The 25,113-nt window shown below is 48.8% G+C and overlaps 1 protein-coding gene across 1 annotated transcript; it reads left to right on the plus strand.

Annotated features, from left to right (window-relative positions):
* Positions 1-2,972: 2,972 nt before the first annotated feature.
* Positions 2,973-24,809, plus strand: LOC115081737 (lens fiber membrane intrinsic protein-like). Its single transcript, XM_029586152.1, has 4 exons — positions 2,973-3,147; positions 3,453-3,602; positions 10,982-11,116; positions 24,793-24,809. Exons 1-4 carry the CDS (start codon positions 2,973-2,975, stop codon positions 24,807-24,809), a joined length of 477 nt encoding a protein of 158 aa, XP_029442012.1.
* Positions 24,810-25,113: the final 304 nt, after the last annotated feature.

Genomic DNA, 25,113 nt, shown 5'->3' on the forward strand with positions numbered 1-25,113 from the left:
AGATTTTAAATAAATAAATAAATAAATAAATAAATAAATAAAATTAAGGATGGAAAATCACCTGCTTCCCACACCTGAAAACTTTAATTTCCAGTCACCCTGAGTTTGTCATGGATTAGTGAAGGTGGCACAAACTTTCTTCAGACACATACCCCAGGCTAGGAGAGTGCCATTCAAACACACACCCACACCCCAGGCAGACTGCTGTTCACACACACACACACACACACACACACACACACACACACACACCTTATGCTGGCATTCACACACACCCCAAGCTGGCAGACTGCCATTCACACATATACATACACACAACCCAGTCTGCCATACACATACACAAACAACCCAGGCTGCCATACACACACTCACAATTCAGACTGCCATTCGCACACACACATATAACCCAAGCTGCCACAAAATCACACAAAACACACACACATACCTCAAGCTGCCACACACACACCCCCTTCAGGCTGCCATTCACACACACACACACACATACATACACACAATCACAAAACCGAAGCTGCTGTTCACATAGACACAGACAAATCAGGCTGCTATTCACACACACACACATACATACACCCCAAGCTGCCATTCACACACACACGACTCAGGCTGCCATTCATACACATACACATACACAAAACCCAGGCTGTCATTTACACACACTCACATACACACTGCTATTAACTCTTGTTGCTCCTGCATTTTTTACTTTCGACGGCCTCGCATAGCTTATTGCTTCCAGCGGTCCCTGGCCTCAGGCAATTATACCCCCTCCCCCTTCTGCCACAGCTCCTTCTGCTCTTAGCCATTGGCTGTGGGGAGGGCCAGCACCAGCGGTGCAGAATAGAAACTAGCTGCATATGAAGAAAAAAAGCAGCTGGGAGGGTCCTGCGCCTCTCCAGCAGGGAGCGACCACTGAAATCCAATCTTGAGAATAATAAGATGCTGGCTTCAGTGACTGGCACCGCGGGGGAGGAGGAGGAAGCAGTGCATGTGCGCCCACTCCCCGAGTCTGTAACGTCTGTTGTGGTCAGCACTCAACCATTGGGCCTTGGGAGGACAAGGACGTGACTCCGCCCACTGCCGCCACCACTCCCCCCCCCCCCCCCCAGGTGTGCCGCTCCATGCAGTTGCACGATTTGCACACCTGGTTGCACCAGGCCTGTCACTGTCCAGTTCTGGGAAAGGAAGGGGGGCAGCAAAATACTTCCTCCCTACATCCGATGGGGATATCAATCTTACCAAAAACACTGCTGGGTCTTAACTGCAGGTCACTGCAGCCTCTTCTTTACTGGGACCAAATGGTGTGCAGATCCCTGCCTGCACTAACGGAGAGGGGATTTCTGCCTCCCAGAAGGCAAAGGTTTCAAACAGAAAAATCATAAAAAGCTGAGCAAAAGGGAAAAAAAACCAAACTCTCTTCCCTCCAGTCTATCACCAAGACTGGCAGGGCAGTGTCTCTCCCTCTCTGTGCCAGACTGGGGCCTAGCTTGGAGAGGACACTGAACACATGTCCTTCCTTCATGGAAGAAAAACTACACTACCTCACTCTCCTAGCTCCTGCCCCCATCACCCCTCACCCCATGGACGAAGGGCCATCCATTCTCGCAAGCCACTGAGGGAGGTGCTATTCAGAATGCTAGGTCTCTTTAGATGAATAACCACCGGATGGGAGCTAGGTCCAGCTAGTGAAGACCTCCTAGTCTCTACAAGAGGCACCAGCAAAAAATTAAATATTAATATTGTGAAGGCTGCTGCTGATAGGATCGAGAAACATGGATGGGAGAGAGAAGGATTTCCAGTCTAACAAAGTCACTGGCAGCCAGAGCATCTTTGCTATCTCTGGGGGAGGAAGCAGCTCACCTGTGATGCAATGGGTCCTGCTGGGTGATGCCAACCTGGCCTCGTGACCCTGCAGCCATTCAGGACCTCCAGCGTGAGTCTGCATGAGATAAACCAGCATGTGTACATTTATCTCATGCACGTTCATTGCGGGTATCCTGAAATGCTAACTGGCTGCAGGGACGTGAGCATCGGGACAGGTCTGGGAAAGAAGCCGAGATCTGGGACTGGATTCCTGATGAAGTTTCCGGTGTATTGTCGCCATGAGAGGTATTGAAAGCCATGAGAGGAAATCAGACCACCAAGGGAATCAGTATATATCGAGGGCCTGGGAAGGAGGTCTGAGGCACACCAATTGATTACAGGATGGCAGTACAGGAGGAATCACCAGAGGAAACACTAAAAGTGGGATGGGAGAAGTAAGAAAAGAACCACGATAGGACAGAGTCCTGAAATCCAAGTGAGGACAAACTGTCAAGGAGTAGGTGATGATCAACAGTGTCAAAAGCAGCAGCTAGGTTAAGGAGAATAAGGACTGAGTAAAGGCCGTTGGCTTTAGCCATAAACAGGTCATTGGAGAGTTTGGGAAGGGCTGTTTCTGTGGAATATAGAGGTCAAAAAACCAGACTGGAGTAAACATCATTATTTTCTCTGCTCACCCCTAGTATGTTGGCAGCTCTTACACTTGGCTATGCCACAGAGAAAATAAAATAGGAAGCCCAGGATGTATTAATGGAAACCTTTTGCTTTCTATAATGGATATCTCTTTTGGTATCGAGCAGTTTGAACACACACATACTCTTGTTTATGTGTAAAATATATATATAGAAAATCAATTCTCTGGAAAGTACATGTGCAGATGTTTGAATTGTCAGGGCCTTTACTCCATGGACAGTAAAGACTCCAGGAACTGTTCAGAAGGGTGGGAATTCTAGCACTGGTTTGCTTTCGCCACCCCCATTGGGCGGCTGTTCTGTAGGCCTCCTACCCTTTCTGTGAAGAAATATTTCCGTGGGTTACTCCTGGGTAACTTGACCCCTTTGTTCTAGAACTGAAGTCTCCCTTGCCCCTTGTCTTTGCAGCCGATTGTATCATTCTCAGTGCTGGGATCCGGGATGGACAGTTTCACGGGAGGAGGCCTGTTCTGCGCCTGTGTGGGCAACATCCTGCTGGTGGTTTCCACGGCGACAGACTCCTGGATGCAGTACCGGCTGTCCGGGGTCCTTGCACAGCAGGGCCTGTGGAGGTACTGCATGGCCGGCAAGTGCTACCTGCAGACTGAGAGCATCGGTAAGCAAGCACTTTCGCCGATAGAAAAACTGCTCGCTGTAAACTTTCAGGGATAGAATTTCTACTCAAAAACATTGAAGTCTGCCAATTCCACAGCATTTAAAATGAAACAAAAACTGTGAAGGGGGAAGCATTTGCAAATGATAGATTTTGCACCTATTTCATTCAACAGGTTTTCCTCCTTAATGCTTCTGAGGAAAAATATTTGTTTACCAAGGCACAAAGCCTGTTTTTCATATTTCTACTATTTCCACCCCTAGAGGGGGCTGCTTACTCTGCTTCTGCTCTCCTTCTACTCTCCTTAGCTTCCTGGAATGCTACCCGAGCCTTCATGATCCTCTCAGCCCTCTGCTGCTTTGCTGGCATCATCGTGGGCATCCTGTCCTTCCCCCACTTCTCCACCTTCGAGAGATTCAACAAATCCTGTGCAGCGGGCATCATGTTCTTCATCTCCAGTGAGTACCTGCAGCATGATAACCTCCACCAGGACTAGGGTTACAAGATGGCTCCCCTGAGCCAGTCTCGGTTATATTCCCATCACATCTATGGAATTCTCTAAAAGAAGTTGAAACCACAAGGCAAGAGAGTCCACGTTCCCCAGATCCTCTGGGAGCTTCCCGGACTGCCCGCACCCTCTCTCAACTCTTACCTGCAGCTGCAGGCCTTCTAGGGCCTACTGGGGCTATAGGCAGTCAGGGGCCTGTGTGCTCCTTTGGTCACTGAGGTATGAGCAGAGGCAGTAAAGGGCACACACATGGTCCAGAGGTGCCACATAACCCAGGACAAGGAAGGAGATTTTAGGCCAGGCCTTGATTTCTGACAACTCTGTTCTCATCCATTCTGGTACCTGCAGTGCTGATTTCAAATGCTAGAAGCAGGGACTACAAATAATGCAATATATAGGGACATAAGTTAAAAGAAAACCTGGACTAGCTATAAATCCCTCTCCTTTAACTGGGTCCTTTGGTAATTCTGGTCCCTGTGCTTCGCCACTTTCTCCCTGTGCACGTGCTCTCTAAACAGGAAGGATGTGCCCCGGGGAGGAGGTGAGGTAACGCAGGTGCTACTCCAGCGTTACGGTCCTAGCTGACCTAGGGCTGCAGTCCTGGCAAGAGGTTAGAAAGGAATGATTTGGAGAGGGAAGAATGGGGAAGGTAAAGATGGACGGATAAGTGAATGGAATAGAGTGAACCAGAGGGAGAAGATTGAGGAGTCAGTGAGCTGGAAAGGGGTAGAGGTTGTGTCAGGAGAATGAAATAGGGAAGGTGGATAGAGACAGGGATGAGGAAGAGAGAACCAGGGGTCAAGATTGTGGGGAGAGTGAACTGGAGATAGAAGAGAGACATGAGGTGAGGGATGACAAGCGTGTGTGGGAGAGGGAGCAGAGATATTGGTTGGAGGAGTAAGCCACAGGGGGAGAGATTGGTAGGGAAGGAGGCATGGTGGGTGGAAAGAAATTGGCCAGGAATAAGGGAGGTTGAGAGGTGATGGGGACAAAGCATAACAGGGAATGATATGGGGCAGAGAGTGAGCATGAGCTGGATCAATGAGGGGAGAGTGAGTGTGAGAGCCGATGAAGAGTGCTGAAGGAACTGATGGGCAGTGAGAGGAGGGGGAGAAGTGCTGAGAGGAGTGATGTAGGGGAGAGAAGTGAGGTAAATGGAATGGAACTTGGAGAATTAATGGTGAGAGTAAAAGAGGACTGTGTTATGAGCGAGCTCCTTTGGAGGGAGGAGCTAGCAAGCTGGTTATGAATGACACCTCCAGAGGGAGGAGTTAGCAATCTGTTATGGATCTGATGCCAGATGGGCGGAGACATCAGATAGGAGTTCACAATCTGTAAAGGATCTGCTAGGAGATAGCAATCTGTTATGAGCGACTCCTGAGAGGGGAGGAGTTAGCAATCTTGTTAGGAAAGCTCTGTGTTAGAGCTAGGAGTAGCAATCTGTAGTGTACTAGCTCCAGTAGGAGATGGAGATAGTAAGCTGTTATGAATCTGTTGCTGAAGACCCCTGGTAGGAAAGGAGTAGCCATCTGTTACCAGCGGACTGCTAGGAGAGGGCAATCAGCTGTAGAGGAATGTAGATAGGTGGATCCTTGGGCCGATGGCAGATGACTGTGCCCCCAGGAGGATATCCTGAGAGGGACCACCGGCTAGGCTTGAGTATGGAGACAGACACAGCATTCTTTTATTAGACAGGTAGTAGAACCACCAGAGGTGGCAGTAGTGAGCTGCTATGCCCGGCAGGGCTGAAGTCCCTCAGATACTGGAACAACGATCCCAGGGTTGCTGAGCTGTAAAGAGACTATAGATAGTGAGTAGACAGGGTATGCAGTGTTCATAGCCAGAACTAGATGACAACATTCACATAAGGTCTTTAGAAAGCTCAGTAGCTGGAAAGGGTTAGGCCCTCGAGGAGCGAGTACCTGGTTCCAGGGAAAGCTCTGAGAGAGTGGTGGTAACTCACAAATGTCTGTATCTGTGATAGCTTCCCAGGCAGTAGAGAAATCTTCAGAGTTTTCAGGAAATGGCCCTCGAGGAGCGAGTACCGGTTCCTATCGGCAATTTGAAATAGAGAAAGAGCGAGGCCCCCGAGGAGCCGGATTCCCCTGCTAAGTCCGAGGAGCAGAATAGCATAGGTAGCAAAGACCTTTTATATTGGAAGTGGGATGACATCAGTTCAGGGGGACACCCCCGAGGTTCGCCGCCCTTGCTGGTACATCATTCGGAGCACGCTCGCACGCGCGCCCTACATAATCAGGAACATGGCAGATCCACAGCGTCGTACCGCTCCGGGGACGCCGGAGGAAGATGCAAGAAGACGCCGTGGCCAGCAAGCCGTTCATCAGGCCCGGAGGGAGTCGCCACAGTGGTAAGGAGGGCGGAGTGAGGGCGAAGCAGCGACGGACACAACAGACTGAAAGGCTCGTCTGCATACTGCTCCCAGCACCCCCGGGAGAGGAGTCCAGAGCTCCCCGCAAGCGATCCAGGAAGTGAATTCCACAGCCCCAGTTTCCAGAGACCCCGCATCCTTTGCAGTAGAAGACAACCGGTGTTGCGACTGTCGCTGCCCGATGTCTCCACTCCGCCCACCTTACCTCTTTGGCGACTCCCTCTTTGCTCTTGATGGAAGTTTGGCTGCCACGGCGTCATCTTGCCGACCTCCTCCAGCGTCCCGGACCGGCTAGATGCTGCCTTTCCGCCATGTTCTCCTGAGGGCTAAGGGGGCGCGCGCGGCACAGCCCCGACTCAAGTACCAGCAGTGGTGCGAACTCAGGGGCATCCCCCTGAGATGACGTCATCATTGCCAGATATTTAAGGTCTCTTGTTTTGCTAGCTAATCGAGTTAGCAAAGGGGTTACTATAGGGATGTGAATCGTGTCCTCGATCGTCTTAACGATCGATTTCGGCTGGGAGGGGGGGGGAATCGTATTGTTGCCGTTTGGGGGGGGTATGTAAAATATCGTGAAAATCGTTTAAAAATCGTTATTAAAATTTAATAAAAAAAATCGAAAAATCGAAAAAACCGGCACATTAAAACCCCCTAAAACCCACCCCCGACCCTTTAAATTAAATCCCCCACCCTCCCGAACCCCCCCCAATAACTTAAATAACCTGCGGGTCCAGCGGCGGTCCGGAACGGCAGCGGTCCGGAACGGGCTCCTGCTCCTGAATCTTGTCGTCTTCAGCCGGCGCCATTTTCCAAAATGGCGCCGAAAAATGGCGGCGGCCATAGACGAAAAAGATTGGACGGCAGGAGGTCCTTCCGGACCCCCGCTGGACTTTTGGCAAGTCTCGTGGGGGTCAGGAGGCCCCCCACAAGCTGGCCAAAAGTTCCTGGAGGTCCAGCGGGGGTCAGGGAGCGATTTCCCGCCGCGAATCGTTTTCGTACGGAAAATGGCGCCGGCAGGAGATCGACTGCAGGAGGTTGTTCAGCGAGGGTTCCGGCGCCTCGCTGAACGACCTCCTGCAGTCGATCTCCTGCCGGCGCCATTTTCCGTACGAAAACGATTCGCGGCGGGAAATCGCTCCCTGACCCCCGCTGGACCTCCAGGAACTTTTGGCCAGCTTGTGGGGGGCCTCCTGACCCCCACGAGACTTGCCAAAAGTCCAGCGGGGGTCCGGAAGGACCTCCTGCCGTCCAATCTTTTTCGTCTATGGCCGCCGCCATTTTTCGGCGCCATTTTGGAAAATGGCGCCGGCTGAAGACGACAAGATTCAGGAGCAGGAGCCCGTTCCGGACCGCTGCCGTTCCGGACCGCCGCTGGACCCGCAGGTTATTTAAGTTATTGGGGGGGGGGGTTCGGGAGGGTGGGGGATTTAATTTAAAGGGTCGGGGGTGGGTTTAGGGGGGGTTTTAGTGTGCCGGCTCACGATTCTAACGATTTATAACGATAAATCGTTAGAATCTGTATTGTATTGTGTTCCATAACGGTTTAAGACGATATTAAAATTATCGGACGATAATTTTAATCGTCCTAAAACGATTCACATCCCTAGTTTACTACATAGCTGCCTCCAGGTATCACTGCAGATGGGATTCGCTCTCCATTTACCTTGCTACTCTGCCTCCTCGGACTTTACCAGGGGTACCTGCTACTCGGGGGCCTCGCTCTCTCTTTTGCTTTTCAGGTCGCAGTCTGGAACCGGTACTCGCTCCTCGAGGGCCCCGTTCCCGGACCTGCTACCGAATATAACTTCTGCCAGGAAGTCACTGCTGCCTACTACACCAGTGAGTTACCATCTCTCTCTCAGAACTTTCCCTGGAACCAGGAACTCGCTCCTCGAGGGCCTACTTCATTCCAGCTCCTGGGCTGTTCTAAGAGGATATATCGTGTGAGTGTTACCATCAAGGTTCTGTTCCTGAACTCTGCATACTCTGCCTACTCACTATCTCAGTTTCTCTACAGCTCAACCTTCCTGGGATCGCTGTTCCAGTGCCTGAGGGACTACAGCCCAGCCGGGCTTCTCCAGCTCACTACTGCCACCTCTGGTGATTCTCAAAAACAGTTTAATAAAAGAACTTGTGTGTGTCTCCCAACTCTGAGCCTGACCGGTGGTCCCTCTCGGGATCTTCCCCCGTGAGCGTGGTCATCTGCCACCGGCCCAAGGATCCACCCACAACTATCACAAATAATGACAACCGGAAGGCTCATCTGCATACTGCTCCCAGCATCCCCCGGGAGAGGAGTCCAGAGCTCCCCGCATGCGATCCAGGAAGTGAATTCAGCCCCAGTTTCCAGAGGCCCCGCACCCTTTGCAGTAGAAGAGGACCGGAAGCGCGCGCCATTCTCAACCCCTTCAATTCTTTGACTGAAGATCAATTTAATGGTGATTAAAGAGGATTGGTAAGTATAGGTTTGGGAAATCCTTGGACTTATAAATGTTTGCAGAAAAGTGAAATAGTGGAATATATTTTTTAGAATTTGTGTGTGTCTGAGGTAATAAGCAAGCCATAAATAGTTAATTCTAGTGTCTTTCTTTCTCACCCATTCAACCCTTGATTTTTAGGCATGAGATGTTAGGCTCAGGCTTGTGAACCCTTGGGCCGATGGGAGGATGGTATACCTTAGGAAGAAGATCCGTAGGTTCTCCCGTCAGGTGGCGAGGCAGGAACAGAAAACGTGACCAGCTGACCCTCGGCACTGGAGACAGAGGAGACTGTGGAGGCAGACGAAGGGTCGTGACGTCAAGGAAAGGACGTGTGTCTTCGCCACTGGAAGTCCGCGGTCCCCCCAGGAGGAGCCCGTAGGGACCCGGACCGCTGGGACTTAGTTGGACCTTTGAGAGGTCAAGAGGTCGAGCGTTTGGTGCAAGGGCTGACTGGAGCTTCACCCCTGGAAGCCCGTGGTCCACCCGGAAGGAGCCCGTAGGGACCCGGGCTGCTGGGACTTAGGTGGGCCCTTGGAGTTGATGGTCAAGAAGTCCAAGGTCAAGTGCCAGAGGGTCGTCGCTTACCAGTCCGAAGTCACACAACGAGGGATCACCACTTGCCAGTCCAAAGTCACACACCAGAGAATCACCGCTTGCCAAACCGAAGTCAAACACCAGGAATCACCGCTAGCTGATCCGAAGTCACACACCAGGAATCACCGCTAGCCGATCCAGTCAGGAACCAGGAACACCAAGACGAGACAGGAACAAGGATCCAAAGCACAGGAACTCACCGAAGCAAGTAGACCTGACCAACCATGGAAGTTGCCAAGTCAAGGAATAAACAGAGGAAGCCTCCTTATATACTTCCTCTGCTCTGGATCATTGGAGGCAGCTGAGTGTAATTAAAGGGCTTAGGTCCCTTTAATTATGGTGAGGAGCGCGGCCTCGCACCTAAGATGGCGGCAGCCATCTTGGATTCCGGCCACGGGGGAGAAGCTGTAGCTGCCGCACCAGGGAAGCAGGGACGGCTCCCAGCCATGTGGGCACCCCGGGGGCCCGCGCCGACACGCGGGAACCACAGCACTGGACCGGGGCTTCTCACCCGGTGTTTTGCCGCGGTGGGTCGCCGCCATGGTCGGGTAGGGGGACGCGCCCGTGGACGGCCACGGGTGCGGAACACAACATGAGACACTTTCTTATTAAAAATCAATCCGGCTCTTATCTCAGTCATACTACGGTACCAACATAAGAACATAAGAACATAAGAAAATGCCATACTGGGTCAGACCAAGGGTCCATCAAGCCCAGCATCCTGTTTCCAACAGTGGCCAATCCAGGCCATAAGAACCTGGCAAGTACCCAAAAACTAAGTCTATTCCATGTAACCATTGCTAATGGCAGTGGCTATTCTCTAAGTGAACTTAATAGCAGGGTAATGGACTTCTCCTCCTCTCCCGTGTCCACGTTAAGTTTACCCCTGGACTGGGCGGAAGCTCAGGAAGGGATCGCACTTGCACGCATACTTTTCAGTTTTCAGAAAATGCATGCATGACTTTTCTCCAATTTCCTGCACCCAGACTAGCTGGTCGGAGCAGTTTCAAAGCACACGTTTAATTATTCAGACTTAATTAACTGCCTAACGAAAGCTCAAGGCGATATATGTGCTGACTTTCTTATGTGGGCCTGTTACAAAATTACTGCCCAAATCTCCAATAATGTTTTTTTCTGCTGTACCACAGTGACTGAAAGGTGTGTGAAAAATAAACTGTGACCATTACTATTGCTGCCCTATGGTCCCAAATGAAACCTTTTCTTTTGAAACTGCTCGGTCTATCTCCTCTTTTCCAGCAGAATGTTCTTTTTTTTGTTGTTATCAGGACAATACGGATTCAACATATTGTAAAGAGTTGGGAAGATCAATAACCTGGGGGTAGCACATGCTCCAAATGTAATGTAAGACACCCCCACCCCCCTTGTACGAATGTACGCTGAAAAGCATTCCCGAAGCCGTGCCTCTCTGTGCTTTCCCTGCTTGCTTTCTCCAGTGCCTGTAATTATGCCTTTCGGCTTCCTTATCACCCCAGATGTTTCTTTCTAATTAACCTTTCGTAGGCCCCATTTCACATCCTTCTAGCTTGTGGCTTTGTGATCAGTCCCTTGTTTCTAGTTTGGAAAGCTTTAGTGGCAGGGCTGCGACTCCTGCCTCACCATCGGTGATGAGATGAGAAGAGGACTTTCATACGTACAGGGGGCATAAGATACAGACTTAAAAATGCACAAGAAATCAGTCTGTTCCACTGGGAAGGAAGCTGACATGGAGCACCAGAGAGAGTCTCAGGAATAATGTCAGGAAATATTGCTTCACAGAAAGGACCGTTAGTCTCCCTTTCCTCTCCCATAGTCCAGCCATGGCCTGACCTTTCGGATGTCTTTCCCTCTCTTTCTCTCTTTCCCCAGCCTTCTTTGTGCTCCTGGCCATGGCCATCTACACCGGTGTCACTGTTAACTTCCTCGGCAAGCGGTTTGGAGACTGGCGCTTTTCCTGGTCTTATATCCTGGGCTGGATGGCTCTCCTGATGACCTTCTTTGCAGGTACATGTGAACAATCCTCTTAGTACTGCTCAATGAATGCCAGTCCATCTGGGCTGGTTAGAGCTAGTCCTGGCTTTCCAACTCCCCGCTCCATGCATTCTGGGAGTTGTAGTCCCTCATTTTGTATTGACGAAAGCGGGCTACAAATCCTTAACTGCTCAAGGATGGGAGATTTAAAAACCAGAACCAACTCAATGTCCCTAGTGGATTGGGTATGTTTACCCATAGATTCTAAAGGTATAGAGAGACAAGATTAAAAGTAACATTTTGTCATAGTGAGGACTATTGAAAGTTAATGGGAATCCTTGTACCTACACCTGCACTCCCTTAGTCTGGCAGTATGATACAGTAATAATAAGTGGAAAGATCTGAAAATAATACTCAACTTGCTCTGCTCAAACTTAGGCTGTAAACTCTTTGGGGCAGAGACATTGCATCCATTTTCTGTATCTTTTACACAGCACTGAAGGCCTTGCATAAATAATAGGAAAGAAAACTGAGTGTGGGAAATGGATTCCTAATGAGAACAAGGTGGGAGGAGGTATGGAGAGAGGCCATGTACAATGATGAGAGCAAGATGAGGAAGGAGCAAGGACAGAGGCCATGTATGATGATTTCCTCATGAGAGGCAGAAGGAGAGGAATAAAGAAAAGGGATATGCATGATGAGAGCCCTAGGAGAAAGTTCAGGTAGAGGATGTGTATGATGATAATTCCCAGATGAGCACCAGATGAAAGGAGTAAAGAGAGAGAGAACATGCATGATGGCTCCCTGATGACAGCCAGATAAGACGAAGTCAGAAGAGACCCTGCATGATAGCTCCCTGATGACAGCCAGATAAGACGAAGTCAGAAGAGACCCTGCATGATAGCTCCCTGATGAGTCGGACTAAGACAAGGGGTAGAATTTTCTTTGGAGCAGTGAAAACAGTATTACACTGGGTAGTTGGTGGGGAAATCACTTTTCAAAACTGACTATACAGTAATCAGGAAGAGGGGTCCAGGAAACTGTAACCGGAGAGGAAAAACCTCTTAGTCAACCAGTTGCCGAGTGCTGATTACAGCAAGAGCAGGATGTGTGCAAGGAGGAGACCTGTAAACAGACCTAGTCAGGACATTTTCTGTTCCCTGATTACCCCACATAGTCTAATTCCCCCATGATGCACTGGATTATTTTATGAGCAATACAATCACAGTGGTCCAAGACTTCTTCTCCTAAAGAATTTTACGAGTATTGCAGGTAGTTGGGTATGTTGGTGTTGCGCTCGTCGGTTGCAGACGGCTGTGACCTCTCATGCTCACCTCTTTTCTCCCTGCACCATCTATCATTGGGAGAGTGGCAGCCTCCGCCAGCCAGCACCGACTTCCCCGGCGTCCCCAGGACAGCGTGGCGCTGCTGAACGCCATCTTACTTCCGGCATCACTTAGGCGCGCGCAGGACCTCCTTATGTATACTTCATGGTGGGAACCTCGGGGGCGGCCCCTCCCGATGACGTCGGCACCGCTAGTGTACTTATACTGACTGGCCCATTGCTAAGACAAGTTAGCAAGGAGTTCTCTCGCTTGTTAAATCCACTCTAACTTGGATCTTCTGTTCCAAACTCTCCTCCTGGCATTTGGATGCTCTGCGTACCCGCTCCTCGGAGGGCCTTCCTGCCTAGGCCTTCCTGACCCGCTCCTTGGGTATCTCTGCTGGGACTTCCTTGTGTGAGTACACTTTCCAACTTCTATCAACCTCTGAAGATTCCACGGTGTACCCCGTTCCTCGGGCTACTACCGTTCTTCAGCCTACCTACGCTACTCATCCTGAGCTTCAGGATATCGCTTCAACTATACAAGGTCTACAGCCTGATTCCTGTATCTCAGACCTCTGACTCCTACTGTACAGTTTCCTTGGCATACTCTGCGCTGCGGGCCACTACCGGATCTGCACTCAGAAGTACTTCTATCAGCCTGCAAGAGTCTCCTGGTGTACCCCTCGCTGCGGGTCACTACCGGATCTTCGTATCTACATTACCATCCTGACTACTGTATTTGCTCACAGATTGTGTTTATCACATTTCCCGCTCCTCGGGTTATGCACTATTTCTCTCCTTAATAAAGTCTCTCTCGCAGCTGTGTCCTACGTCGCTGAGACCACGTCCACCGACGGTGAGGCCCACGGGGCTCCTCCCTGTGGGCGGAGACATCTCTCACCTCGGCCCGGGGTTCACAACGTCACCAAAACCTTAACAGTTGGCAACCAGAGCATCCAAGAAGGAGTAGACACATCTGATGAGAGGATTGACCAATGTCAGTTGAGTCTTCCACCTTTCTCTAGAAGGGTCATCAAAAGCCAGATAACAGATGGTGATCACTCTCACATCCACAGCCAAACTGCGAAGATCTATACAGGAGCCCAGATGTGAAAATATCTGTGCTCACAGCAGGGAGATGAGAGCTCTTGTCAAGTTAGGCTGTCTCGCTGTCAGCTCACCTGGATACAGTCTAAGATGAGTGATTGTCTTTCATGAAGCTTGATGTAACCTACAGGAGTCATAAAACAGAATTGTCACTGGCAGAGTCTTTGAGGAGTACATCTTAGGCCATTTGTGAAGGAATAACATCACAGCTGCTGCCCCTCTTAGAACATATAGAATAAATAGAATCATGATGGCAGAAAAAACCATATGGCCCAGTCCACTTGCCTGAGTCTTCTGAGCCATGGTAGTACATAATAGTTCCTAGATGAGAGCCAGATGAAAGGAGCAAAGAGCGGGCAGGTGACCCCACAACTAGCTGTTCTCCAAATTGTCCTCCTGGACATTTATTGGGACACAAATTAGGCACCAGGTGGGTCTTCTTCCCTACCCTGGTTGGTGCTGCTGTAGAATATTCAGCTGTAGCCTGGGGTTGTTGTAGGAGCCTACATTATGGTAGATGTGTCCCCTGTGTGTCAGGAGATATTGCTTCTATTGAACTACGGGCGCTATAAATGGAGCTCCCTCTTCGGGCACCTCCTGGGGTGCATGGGCAGACTCTTGTCCCTGGGACCACTTTCTCCCAACTCTCTTTTTTTCTCGTGCCAGCACAGTCCACTCACACTGAGGGGGCTGGGGTTCTTTCTGCCTGGGGAGGGAGGAGAATTCAACCTCCAGGACACTAGGCTCATAGCAGTAGGCACAAACACAGACTCTCGGTTTCTCGCTGCTTCTCTCTCATCTGCACTCACTATTTGGATGACCTTGCTTTAAGGCATCTCTGGCTCTTAAAGAAGATGCTGGACCCACCAAAAATGTACTGCAGTCAAAAACGCTTTAAGGTCCAGTTCACAACAAAATTCTCCAATTGCTCTTCTCACAAAAAGAAACATCCAAAGGTGCCTCTTTCCTCAGTATATCAGCTGAGTCCATGTCCCTAAGGTGGCAGGCACTGGGCAAAGATCTAACCCAGCAGATATTAGAAAGTGGTCTCCTCTTGGACCTCCTTCTCTCTCTAATGGAATAACTTGGATGTCTGGCGGTAGAAAATCCCCAAAACGTTCAACCCCCAAAATCTGTCTTCCTCCTCAATGGGCAGGAACTGGTGGCAAGAAATTCCTCCCAAAACGCAAGAACAAAACTCTCTGCAAAAATACGCCTGTTTTCTTCTCTGTCACATCACCGCTATCCCTCCTTGTTCTCTGGGCATCAGGGAAATGCAGCACCCACAGGCCGAGGTAACAGTCCTCTTGAGGCAGGACCAGGCTCCAAAAAGCAAACAGCTCTCCCCAAATCTTCCTCTTCACACTCCCAAGACAATCTCTTCCAGACCTGGGGGGTACTGGCCAGAGCAATCTCTGTGGGGCCTAAAAACGGGGACCACTAACCATCCAACTCCTCGTCTTCCTGCACAGCTTGCTTTAACAGAGAACTGCCAGCCAATCCAGGCAAGTCTCTGTGCAGGTGCCTGCAGGGGTGGTCTGCAAACTACCGAGAACTAGCCTAGGGCTTATGCTAGGGACAGTTTAGTTAGTGAGGGCCCTAGGTGGTCCCTTACATTAAAGATTAACACAAAGTTTATCTTTGTTCTCTAAGAGCTATTTAAATATCTGAGTGTTTGAGAATTCAAAAAGACCCATGTAATCCCTATTTCTGGTGGAGGAATGTTTGTAAACTGCAGGGCACTTTGGAGGAGGGCCTGGAGGGCTACTTTACCCCAAGATGAAGCCTGGTGGCTTGTTAGCCCTGTGGCTGTATCCCAAGGTGGCAGATGGGATTTTCATGCACTCTCTATTTGTAGTTCATGTAATAGCTGCTCTCTGCATGGTGGGTGGTGGAGTCAGACTGACTTTCCATGTCTGTTAGTGATCTCTCAGTGCTATCTTCCTTTATTTGGATCTATATTTGGTGAATATGACGGATGGCTGCCACGATCCGGGCCGCATCAAAACTTCAGTTTCAGGTACAGAGGGTTGGAAGGGATAGGGTTGGGATGGGGGGTAGGGGGGCCCTGGGGAGAATCACATTTAAAAAATAAAAATGGGACTCGGGGGTGGAGTGGGGAAGGGTGAAGCACCGACCTTTTAAAAATTAACATATGGCCAGTTTTAAGAGGGAGTGAGCCGAACGTTTGGAATTCATGGGGAAGGAAGGAGCAGTTTTGGTTAGGGCATGTAGGCCCATCATCTTTTTTTCCCTTTGGTCTAAAGTTATCTGTTTAATCTAGCCACGTATACCCAATGTTCAGCTAAGTTAGCCAGATATCTCAGTCTCTCCCCGCAGTGCCCCGGAACGCTCTTTATTTATCCGACTTAATTGTAGCCGGATAATCACTTATTGGTTATAATTTAGCTGGATATGTGGCTGAATATGCCATATTTGCCATTTAGACTTTTAACATTTGAGTTATCTATCTAAATAGGTTTTGAATATAGACCTCTTGCTTTCCAGTCACCCTAAGACTGTTGTGGATTAGTGAGGGGTGTTACGATTCCTCCCATAGCTGGAGCTACAGGAGACCTCTTAACTTTCTCTGGAGGCTGCTCCGAAGCCAGGGCCTCGCCTCATCTGTTTGCCCAGGTTTTGCTCCATGGCCTGGGAGGCCTTCGACGTCCTCGGGGCCTGCCTGAGGCCTGCTTCAGTCTCCACCTGCACTTCCTGGTTTGGGCCCCGCCCTTCTCCCTAGGGGTCGGCCTGCAGCTCTTCTCTCCAGTTATAGGGCCAGCCAGGTGTGGCTCATCTGAACTCCTAGGGAGTTGCTTTTTTCCTGTCCTATAAAAGGACTACCTCTTCATTCAGTCCTTGCTTCGTCTTGGGGCTAGTCTACCTAGGCTATGTCTCCCTTGGACTTCCTGATGTTCCTGCTTGTTCCTGATGTTCCAGTCCTGATGTTCCAGGATGTGGGACCCATGCCTCCCAGAGTTCCTGCTTGTGTTCTGAGTTCCTAGACTCTTGCTTCTGATTCCTAGTTCCGACTCTGGAGAACCCAAGGGGTTTCCAGTACCCTGTGCTGAGTGACTTCCCGAGCTTCTCCTGCTCTTCTCATGGTCCGCGACCAGCCTCTGGGCTGTGTAGGGCGCGAAGGAGACAGTGTGGTCTGCGACCGTCCATTGGGGCCGCCCGTTGGCTATGGAATGGTAGGGCGCCTGAGGGTCCTGCTCATCCCTCTTGTTCCTGTCTTCGTCCTGAACTCATTTGTGCTTTGCTCCAAGTTCCAAGGCCTTGCCTTATCCGCTTCAGTCCCCTGCCAACCTGACCTCCGTCCGGCCTGCCGCCTCTGCTGCTCCCTGCGGCAGGTCCGAAAGGGCTGGGAACGGTCAGAGGACTGTTCAGAGACCACCATAATAGTGTGGTCTCCTGCAGTAAGTTCCATTTACCATTACACACTGTCTCTGGTCAGTCAACCAGTTTGCAATCCATTCCACCAATTTGTTTTCCAGGCTTCTCATTTTGTTCATGAGCCTCCTATGCAGGACTGTATCAAAAGCTTTGCTGAAATCCAAATAGATCCCATCGAGCATTCTTCCTTGATCTAACTGTAAACGGTCCCCATGTGGGTAGTTATCCTCAACCAGGAGTGCTATGGGTCCAGATCCAATGACCAGACAAGGAGAATTATCTTCCGGGACCCCTGGCACAATTGATCACTAACTCTGTGTAACGCCCCCTTGACTGCTTACCTCACGGGGCGTTCCTGGGTCCGGGACTGACCTGGCAGGAGCCCCCCCCCAGGGCAGACTCCATCGGTCCTCACGTTCTTGGTGCCTGGTGCCTCCACCTGGGGAAGAAGGTGTTAGCGGTTGGGATTTCCTTCCCTTCACACCAGAAAAACAAATGGGCCTGTGAACAAGGCTGGCAGTATGTACAAATATATACAGGTTTATTAGACTATATGAGTATATTTATTTATTTTTTTTAATATATTTCTATACCGGACTTCACGAATGGAATTCACATCAGGCCAGTTTACATGGAACTTAGGGGATTAACAAGTGTAACCAAACAAAAGGCCGAAGCAAGCAAAGTTACATAAACAAGGGTATTGAACTTGGGGGCAATAGAGCCAGGAAGAAAGGCAGAGCAGAATTAACACACATATAAATAATATATAACGGTTTAAGAGATTAGTAAACATCCCAATTCCTTGGGCTGAGTCCGACGTGATTTTGACTTAGGGGAAGGCTTGAAGGAAGAGCCACGTCTTGAGTTTTCTACGAAAGGTATGAAGGCAGGGTTCTAGTCTTAGGTCAGTCGGTAGTCTGTTCCAGAGGACAGGGCCTGCTGTGGAGAAGGAACGTTCTTTGGTGGATTTTAGAGGGTGGATTTAGTAGGTGGGACTTGAAGGGTTCCTTTATATGCTTCTCTGATGGGTCTTTCCGAAGAGCGGAGTTTGAAAGGGGTCTGAAGGTCTAGTGTGAGCTGTTTGTGGATGGATTTGTGGATTAGAGTGAGTGCTTTATGTAGAATTCTGTATTTTATTGGCAGCCAATGTAGGTTTCGGAGGATGGGGGTGATGTGAGCACGTCGGTTGGTGTTGGTTAAGATTCTGGCTGCTGCGTTCTGGAGCATTGTAGAGGTTTTGTGGCTGATGGGGAGCCCCAGGAGTAAAGCATTACAGTAGTCAGTTTTCGAGAATAACGTGGATTGAAGGATGGTTCTGAAGTCCTGGAAGTGGAAAAGGGGTTTGATTCTTTTTAGAACTTGAAGCTTATAGAAACAGTCCTTGGTGATATTATTAATTGATTTCTTTAAATTCAGATGATTGTCTAGTAACTCCTAAATCTCTGTTTGAGAAATCTGTGGGTCCAGAGCTGTAATATCGGTGTTGGTCGAGTGTTCAGGGGAGATAAGAAGGATTTCCGTCTTGGATGAGTTTAGAACCAGGTTCAAGCTAGAGAGGAGGCTTTTTATGGACTTCAGGCAATTTTCCCAGTAGTCAAGCGTTTTTGGCAGAGATTCTTTTATGGGGATCAATATCTGAACATCATCTGCATAGAGGTAGTGTGTTAATTTTAGGTTTGTGAGCAGATGGCAGAGGGGCAGTAAGTAGATATTGAAGAGGGTCTGGGATAAGAAGAGCCTTGTGGGACGCCTAGCGTTGCTTTATAACTTGGTGATTCTCTGTTGTTGACTCTAACCTTGTAGCTTCTTTTGAGGAAAGAGTTGAACCATCTGAGGGCGAGTCCAGCGATTCCAATGTCTGATAGACGGTTTAGCAGAATGGCATGGTTTACCGTATCGAAAGCCGCTGAGATATCTAGGAGGACCAGTAGTATGAAAGCCCTTTGTCAAGACCCAGGAGGATGTGGTCTGATAGGGAGATGAGAAGGGTTTCTGTACTGGAGGATTTCCGGAAACCGTACTGTGAGGGTATAGTATTTTATGTTCCTAGGTAGTCAGAGAGTTGTGTGTTCACAACTTTCTCTGTGAGCTTCGCTAGAAACGGAAGGTTGGATATGGGTCTGAAATTGGAGAGTTCTTTTGTATCCAGGTTGGGTTTCTTCAAGAGGGGTTTGAGAGATGCAGTTTTTAGCTCATCTGGGTAGATTCCTTGGGCTAGGGAACAGTTTATGAAGTTAGTCAGTGCTCTAGAGATGGTGCTGGGGATGAGGAGCAGAAGTTTGGTAGGGATGTGGTCCGTCGGATGGCTGGAGGTTTCATTTTCTTAAGGGTGATTCTATCTCCAGGGTGGTAGTGGGTTCGAAGGAGTCAAGGGTGGCTCTAGGGTGATGGGTGGGATTAGAGTCTAGGGCTGGGGCATGGTTAGTGGGGAGAAGTGCAAGTGTGTTTGTAATTTTATCCTGAAAGAAGCTGCTAGTTCATTGGCTTTTGATTGAGCCTGTTCATCAGGGATGGTGGGGGCAGAGGTTTTGTGAGTTGGGATACGAAGGAAAACAGAGCCCTGGCATCATATTGTATATCGTGGATTCTGCTTGCATAGAATTCTTTTTTTGTCTGTAGAAGAGAGATCTTGTAGATGGAGGGTACGTTTGTAATCCGATAGTGTTGTGGTGTTGGGGTTATTACGCCATAAGCCTTCTTTGTGTCTGAGGTCTAGCTTCATCGTTTAAGTTCTGGGGAGAACCAGGTTGTTTCTTTTTTTGTGACCAATTGATGGTTTTCGTCATTTTAGGGCAGAGTTTATTGGCTATTGATTCCGTGATACTGCTCCAAGAGAGAAGGGCCGCGTTGGGGTTGGAGATATCCAGATTAGGAAGATCTTTATTAAGATGTTCACTAAGGGGTAGATTTTCAAACCGCTCAATTTGGCGTACTTTTGCTGGCGCATCAGGCGCCAGCAAAAGTACGCAGGATTTTAGTATATAGCGCGTAGCCACTAAAATCCTGGATCGGCGCGCACAAGGCTATCGATTCCGTATAGCCGGCACGCGCCGAGCCGCGCAGCCTACCCCCGTTCTCTCCGAGGCCGCTCCGAAATCGGAGCGGCCTCGGAGGGAACTTTCTTTTGCCCTCCCCTCACCTTCCCCTCCCTTCCCCTACCTAACCCACCCGCCGGCCCTGTCTAAACCCCCCCTTACCTTTGTCGGGGATTTACGCCTCCCGGAGGGAGACGTAAATCCCCGCGCGCCAGCGACGCGACCTGGGGGCGGGTATGGAGGGCGCGGCCACGCCCCCAAAACGCTGCCGACACGCCCCCAAAACGCCGCGCCGACCGGGCCCGCCCCCGACAGCCCCCCTCAGAAAACCCCGGGACTTACGCGAGTCCCGGGGCTCTGCGCGGCCGGTAGGCCTATGTAAAATAGGCGCACCGGCGCGCAGGGCCCTGCTCGCCTAAATCCGCCTGGATTTAGGCGGATTTAGGCGAGCAGGGCTCTTAAAATCCGCCCCTAAGAGTATATAAGTATATAAGTATATACATTTCTACATGACTATGTACATTAGCTAACAGGATGTCAAACAGCACATTTATCTACTTGTGGTTAGTAGTCTCAGGCTACATAACTATATACATTTCTACAAGATAGCAAAATCATTTAATATTTGGCAATTTAGGGTTGCTGGCCCCCACAGCATGGGTTATTTTTCCCTATATGCAACACCTTGCACTTGTCCACATTAAATTTCATCTGCCATTTGGATGCCCAGTCTTCCAGTCTTGCAAGGTCCTCCTGTAATGTATCACAGTCTGCTTGTGTGATTTAACTGCTCTTTTGAGAGACTGGCTTAAAAACCAACTCTGTCAGAGTTCATCTTAATGCAGTTGTCGCATACCATCACGGTATAAATGGTATGTCCATATCTGTACAGCTTATAGTTGTATATTGTATGCGGGGCCTGCTTGTTATGACCACCCGGGACTGCATCTTGGGGGTCATGTCAAGCCTCATTCTGTCAGAGCCATGGCTGTGTCGGTGGCCCACTTGTGAGCAGTTCCCGTGGAAGAAATCTGCAAGGCTGTGACGTGGAGTTTTCTCCACACATTCACATCACATTACTGTCTGGTCAACACAACAGTAGGTTCAGTCAGTCTGTCCTTCTGAACCCGTTTGAGGTGTAGAACCCAGCTTTCCCAACCTAGGGCCCGTTGTTTGGTTTCAGGCTCTCTCCCCCCTGTTACCAACAGTACTGGTATTGTTGTGCCTGTTGGCACCTCGTTAGGTAACTGTTGGTCCCCTTTTGTGTTGGGGGAGCAGCCTGTAGCTAGGAATTCACCCATATGTGAGGACTACCATCCTGCCGTCCTCGGAGAAAGCAGAATTGCTTACCTGCAATAGGTGTTCTTCAAGGGTAGCAGGACGTCAGTCCTCACAAAACCCGCTCACCACCCTGTGGAGTTTAACCTGTTTTTTATTTTATCATAATTCTATGTTATGAGACTGAAGAGGGACCCCATGTGGAAGCGTGGGATAGGGCATGCTGGGCATGCTCAGTGAGCCTGGTCAAGTTTCTAGAAACTTTGACATAGGTTTTCTGCATCAAGCACCATCTGATGATGTCACCCTCGTGTGAGGACTACCATCCATGTGTGAGGACTACCATCCATGTGTCCTCGGAGAACACTTTTTACAGGTAAGCATCTCTGCTTTCCCATCCATGCTCTTGTCAACCTGCATCGATCTTACTCCAGGGTTTTTTTTAGTTAACCCCGAACAGAAATATTTATTTAATATTTTACTTTTTCCTCATCTTTCTCCATACATTGCTCCTTGTCTCCCATCAATTTAATAGGGCTCCTCTGGCCTACCTCCTTTCTCTGATAAATTTGAAAAATGTTTTATCACTTCGCTTTACCTCTTCGGCAATCCTTTCTCCCACTTGACTTTTGCTTTCCTGATTTCTTTCCTCGTCTCCTTCAGTTTTACCAGGTAGTCTTCCCTGTGTACCTCTTTTTGGGATCCTTTGTACTTCTTGAACGCTGTTCATTTTGCCTTTATTTTTTAGCTATTTCCATTGAGAATTAGATTGGTTTCTTTTTTCTCATACTCTTGTTTACTTTTCTGAAATAAATGTTTGTTGCCTTTATTACACCCCTTTTTCATTTGTTCCATATCATCCGTTTCCCAGTTTTCTACCCCTCCTCAAGGTTCATCCCCATTTTACCAAAGTTTGTATTTTTGAAATCCATCCCTGGCTTGGGCCCTTTCTATGTAGGGAATGTTGACCTTCTAGGCCCAGGCAGTTTAGTGGAAGGAATCCCTCCTGTTGTGTGCTACTATGCGGTATATTAGTGGTAGTGCTGCAGGGAACAGCAGGACACAGATTGGGTGTTCAACTCAAACTTTACTGTGAACCTTTAGAAAAATAAATAAACAAATCTCCTATCACGTAGATAACTGTCCCTTTATATCTGTGCTCTCACTGGAGGATTTACAGTGCAGACTCTTCTTCCTTTCCTCTGTGTATGTGTCCTCAGACCTGCCTGGCAAGTGAACTAAGGAGCTACCATTTACAGCCAGCCTCAAGAAGGTGCTATTCAGAAATGGTATCTCCCACTAAGATGGAAAAACCCCAGGCAGGGATCTAGGGCCCTCTAGTGGAGACCAATGGGTCTCTTCACACATTTGTGAGCACTAGGTCAAGTTGGATCACTCCCTCTCTTGAGGGTTCCATCACTGTTTGTTTGAGCTGAGTCCCTTAAAAGCATCCACTATCTCTCTACGTCTTGCGGATTCTGCATTTGAGATATTACAATCCTCATCAGGAAGATTAAAATCTCCAGCGAGCAACCTATCTCCTTTTTATCTGGTTGAAGATGTCTTCAACCAGATCTTTGTCCAGTTCTTCTGTTTGAGTTGGAGGCCTGTAGACCACTTCAGTGTAAATGCAAGCACCATCTTGTTTTTCAAAGACAGCCCATAGCTCTTCTTCTATATTTATTTATTTATTTATTTATTTATTTATTTATTTAAAGTTTTTATAAACTGTTGTTCAGATAAAAATCACAGCTGTTTAGAATAAATATAATAAAAACAAAACCAGAAAGTGTAAAATTACAAAAACATTGGTATAATAAATCTAAGATAGTACATCAAAATAAATAAAAATAAAACAAAGTTATAAATTTAAAATCAGTCTTATGAAATATTTAAGGTTAAAATAAACATACAAGGAGCATAAAATAATTGAATAGAATGCCTCATTAGTATTCCGGTTACAGGCCTGTAAAAAAAGATAAAATCAACCTTTAAGCCTTTTCTTCATAGGCTAGTTTAAAAAGCCAGATTTTCAGGCTTTTTTTTTAAAAAATGGTGAAATCATTCTGCAACCTTAATTCAGCGGGCATTGAATTCCATAGTTTAGGACCAGCTATCGAAATAGATCTATCTCTAACTTCACTAGATGTGCTGAAGGAACTGATGGAATTGTTAGTAATCCCTTGTTTGCCGATCTTAGATCACATTGTGGAGTGTGTAAATGAATCATGAAGTTTAACCATTCTACTTTCTCTTTATATAAAGATTTGTAAAAAAAACCCCCAAAAACCATAAAACTTTAAAATCAATATTTTATTGGTAGCAATGCAACACTATAAGGGGTAGATTTTCAAACAAGGCGCGTTGGCGTACTTTTGTTGGCGCTCCAGGCGCCAACAAAAGTACGCGGGATTTTAGTAGATACGGCGGAGGCGCGCGTATCCGCTAAAATCCTGGATCGGCGCGCGCAAGGCTATCAATTACGTATAGCCGGCGCGCGCCGAGCCGCGCAGCCTACCCCGTTCCCTCCAAGGCCGCTCCGAAATCGGAGCGGCCTTGGAGGGAATCCTCTAACGCCCCCCCTTACCTTCCCCTCCCTTCCCCTACCTAACCCACCCGCCCGGCCCTGTCTAAACCCCCTTACCTTTGTCGGGGGATTTACGGCTCCCGGAGGGAGACGTAAATCCCCGCGCGCCAGCGGGCCGGTTGCGCGCCGGGACGCGACCTGGGGGCGGGTATGGAGGGCGCGGCCACGCCCCCGGACCGCCCCGGGCCGTAACCACGCCCCCGGACCCGCCCCCAAAACGCTGCCGACACCCCCCCTAAACGCTGCGACGACTGGGCCCGCCCCCGACACACCCCCGACGCGCCCCCCTCGGAGAACCCCGGGACTCGCGTCCCGGGGTCTGCGCGCACCGTGAGCCTATGTAAAATAGGCTCACCGGCGCGCAGGGCCCTGCTCGCCTAAATCCGCCCGGATTTGGGCGGATTTAGGCGAGCAGGGCTCTTAAAATCCGCCCCTAAGAGTTGGAGTGATATGTCCATACTTATGTAAGAATTCTTGCCTGGCATTCTGTAGCATCTGTAACGGTCTTAAGGAACTTGATGGAAGACCCAACAAGAAGGCATCACAGTAATCAAGATTAGAAAAAGTCAGTGTCTGGTGAACAGAACGAAAGTCATCAACATTTAATAAGGGCATTTTTACGTTTTAGTATATGCAGTTTATGATAGCCGTCTTTAAGTTTAAGATTAATTCCATTCCCCTTGCATTTCAGTTGCTTGGATATTGCTTTTGACATAAAGAGAGCTAATATTCCCCACTTTTCTGTCTACTTTGTCCTTGCTTAACAGGTTATAGCCCAATATGGCTGTATCCAGATCATGAGGCCCATTGAACTATGTCTCTGTAACAGCAACAATGTCCAAGTCCGCCTCCACCATTAGGGCCTGCAGCTCTGGGATTTTATTGCCCAGACTACGAGCATTTGTGGTCATGGCTTTCCAGATTTTTCCTTTGGCTTGCTGTGCTTCCTGGTCACCTTTTCTCCTCTTTTCCTTAGGTGTGGAGCTTAACTGATTTTGTTATTTTTTTTCCTTCCACTTCCTGTATTGCTGGGGGGTGACCTGCAAACTTTCATTGGCCACCTTCTCGCTCCTCCATCCTCTAGTTTAAATGCCTGATAATGTATGATCTGAATTTTTCATTTAGCATCCTTTTTCCTGCCACAATCCTTACCATATAGCCTATTACTGCTCCGTACACTCCCCTGTCCTCCAGTGTAACCAAAAATACTTTCTTTACATCGTGTTATGAGCCATGTACTGAAATGATCTATATGTCTTAGACTTTCCTTTCCTTTCCCATACCATGAAGAGGAAAT

Source organism: Rhinatrema bivittatum, unplaced genomic scaffold (assembly GCF_901001135.1).
Source record: "Rhinatrema bivittatum unplaced genomic scaffold, aRhiBiv1.1, whole genome shotgun sequence".
Classification (NCBI taxonomy): domain Eukaryota; kingdom Metazoa; phylum Chordata; class Amphibia; order Gymnophiona; family Rhinatrematidae; genus Rhinatrema; species Rhinatrema bivittatum.

Excerpts from the sequence above, each read along its gene's own strand:
- LOC115081737 (XM_029586152.1), top strand. The coding sequence starts at position 2,973 with ATGGACAGTTTCACGGGAGGAGGCCTGTTCTGCGCCTGTGTGGGCAAC. Across the intron at positions 3,148-3,452 it reads CCTGCAGACTGAGAGCATCG|CTTCCTGGAATGCTACCCGA; the intron begins GTAAGCAAGCAC and ends TACTCTCCTTAG. Across the intron at positions 3,603-10,981 it reads CATCATGTTCTTCATCTCCA|CCTTCTTTGTGCTCCTGGCC; the intron begins GTGAGTACCTGC and ends CTCTTTCCCCAG.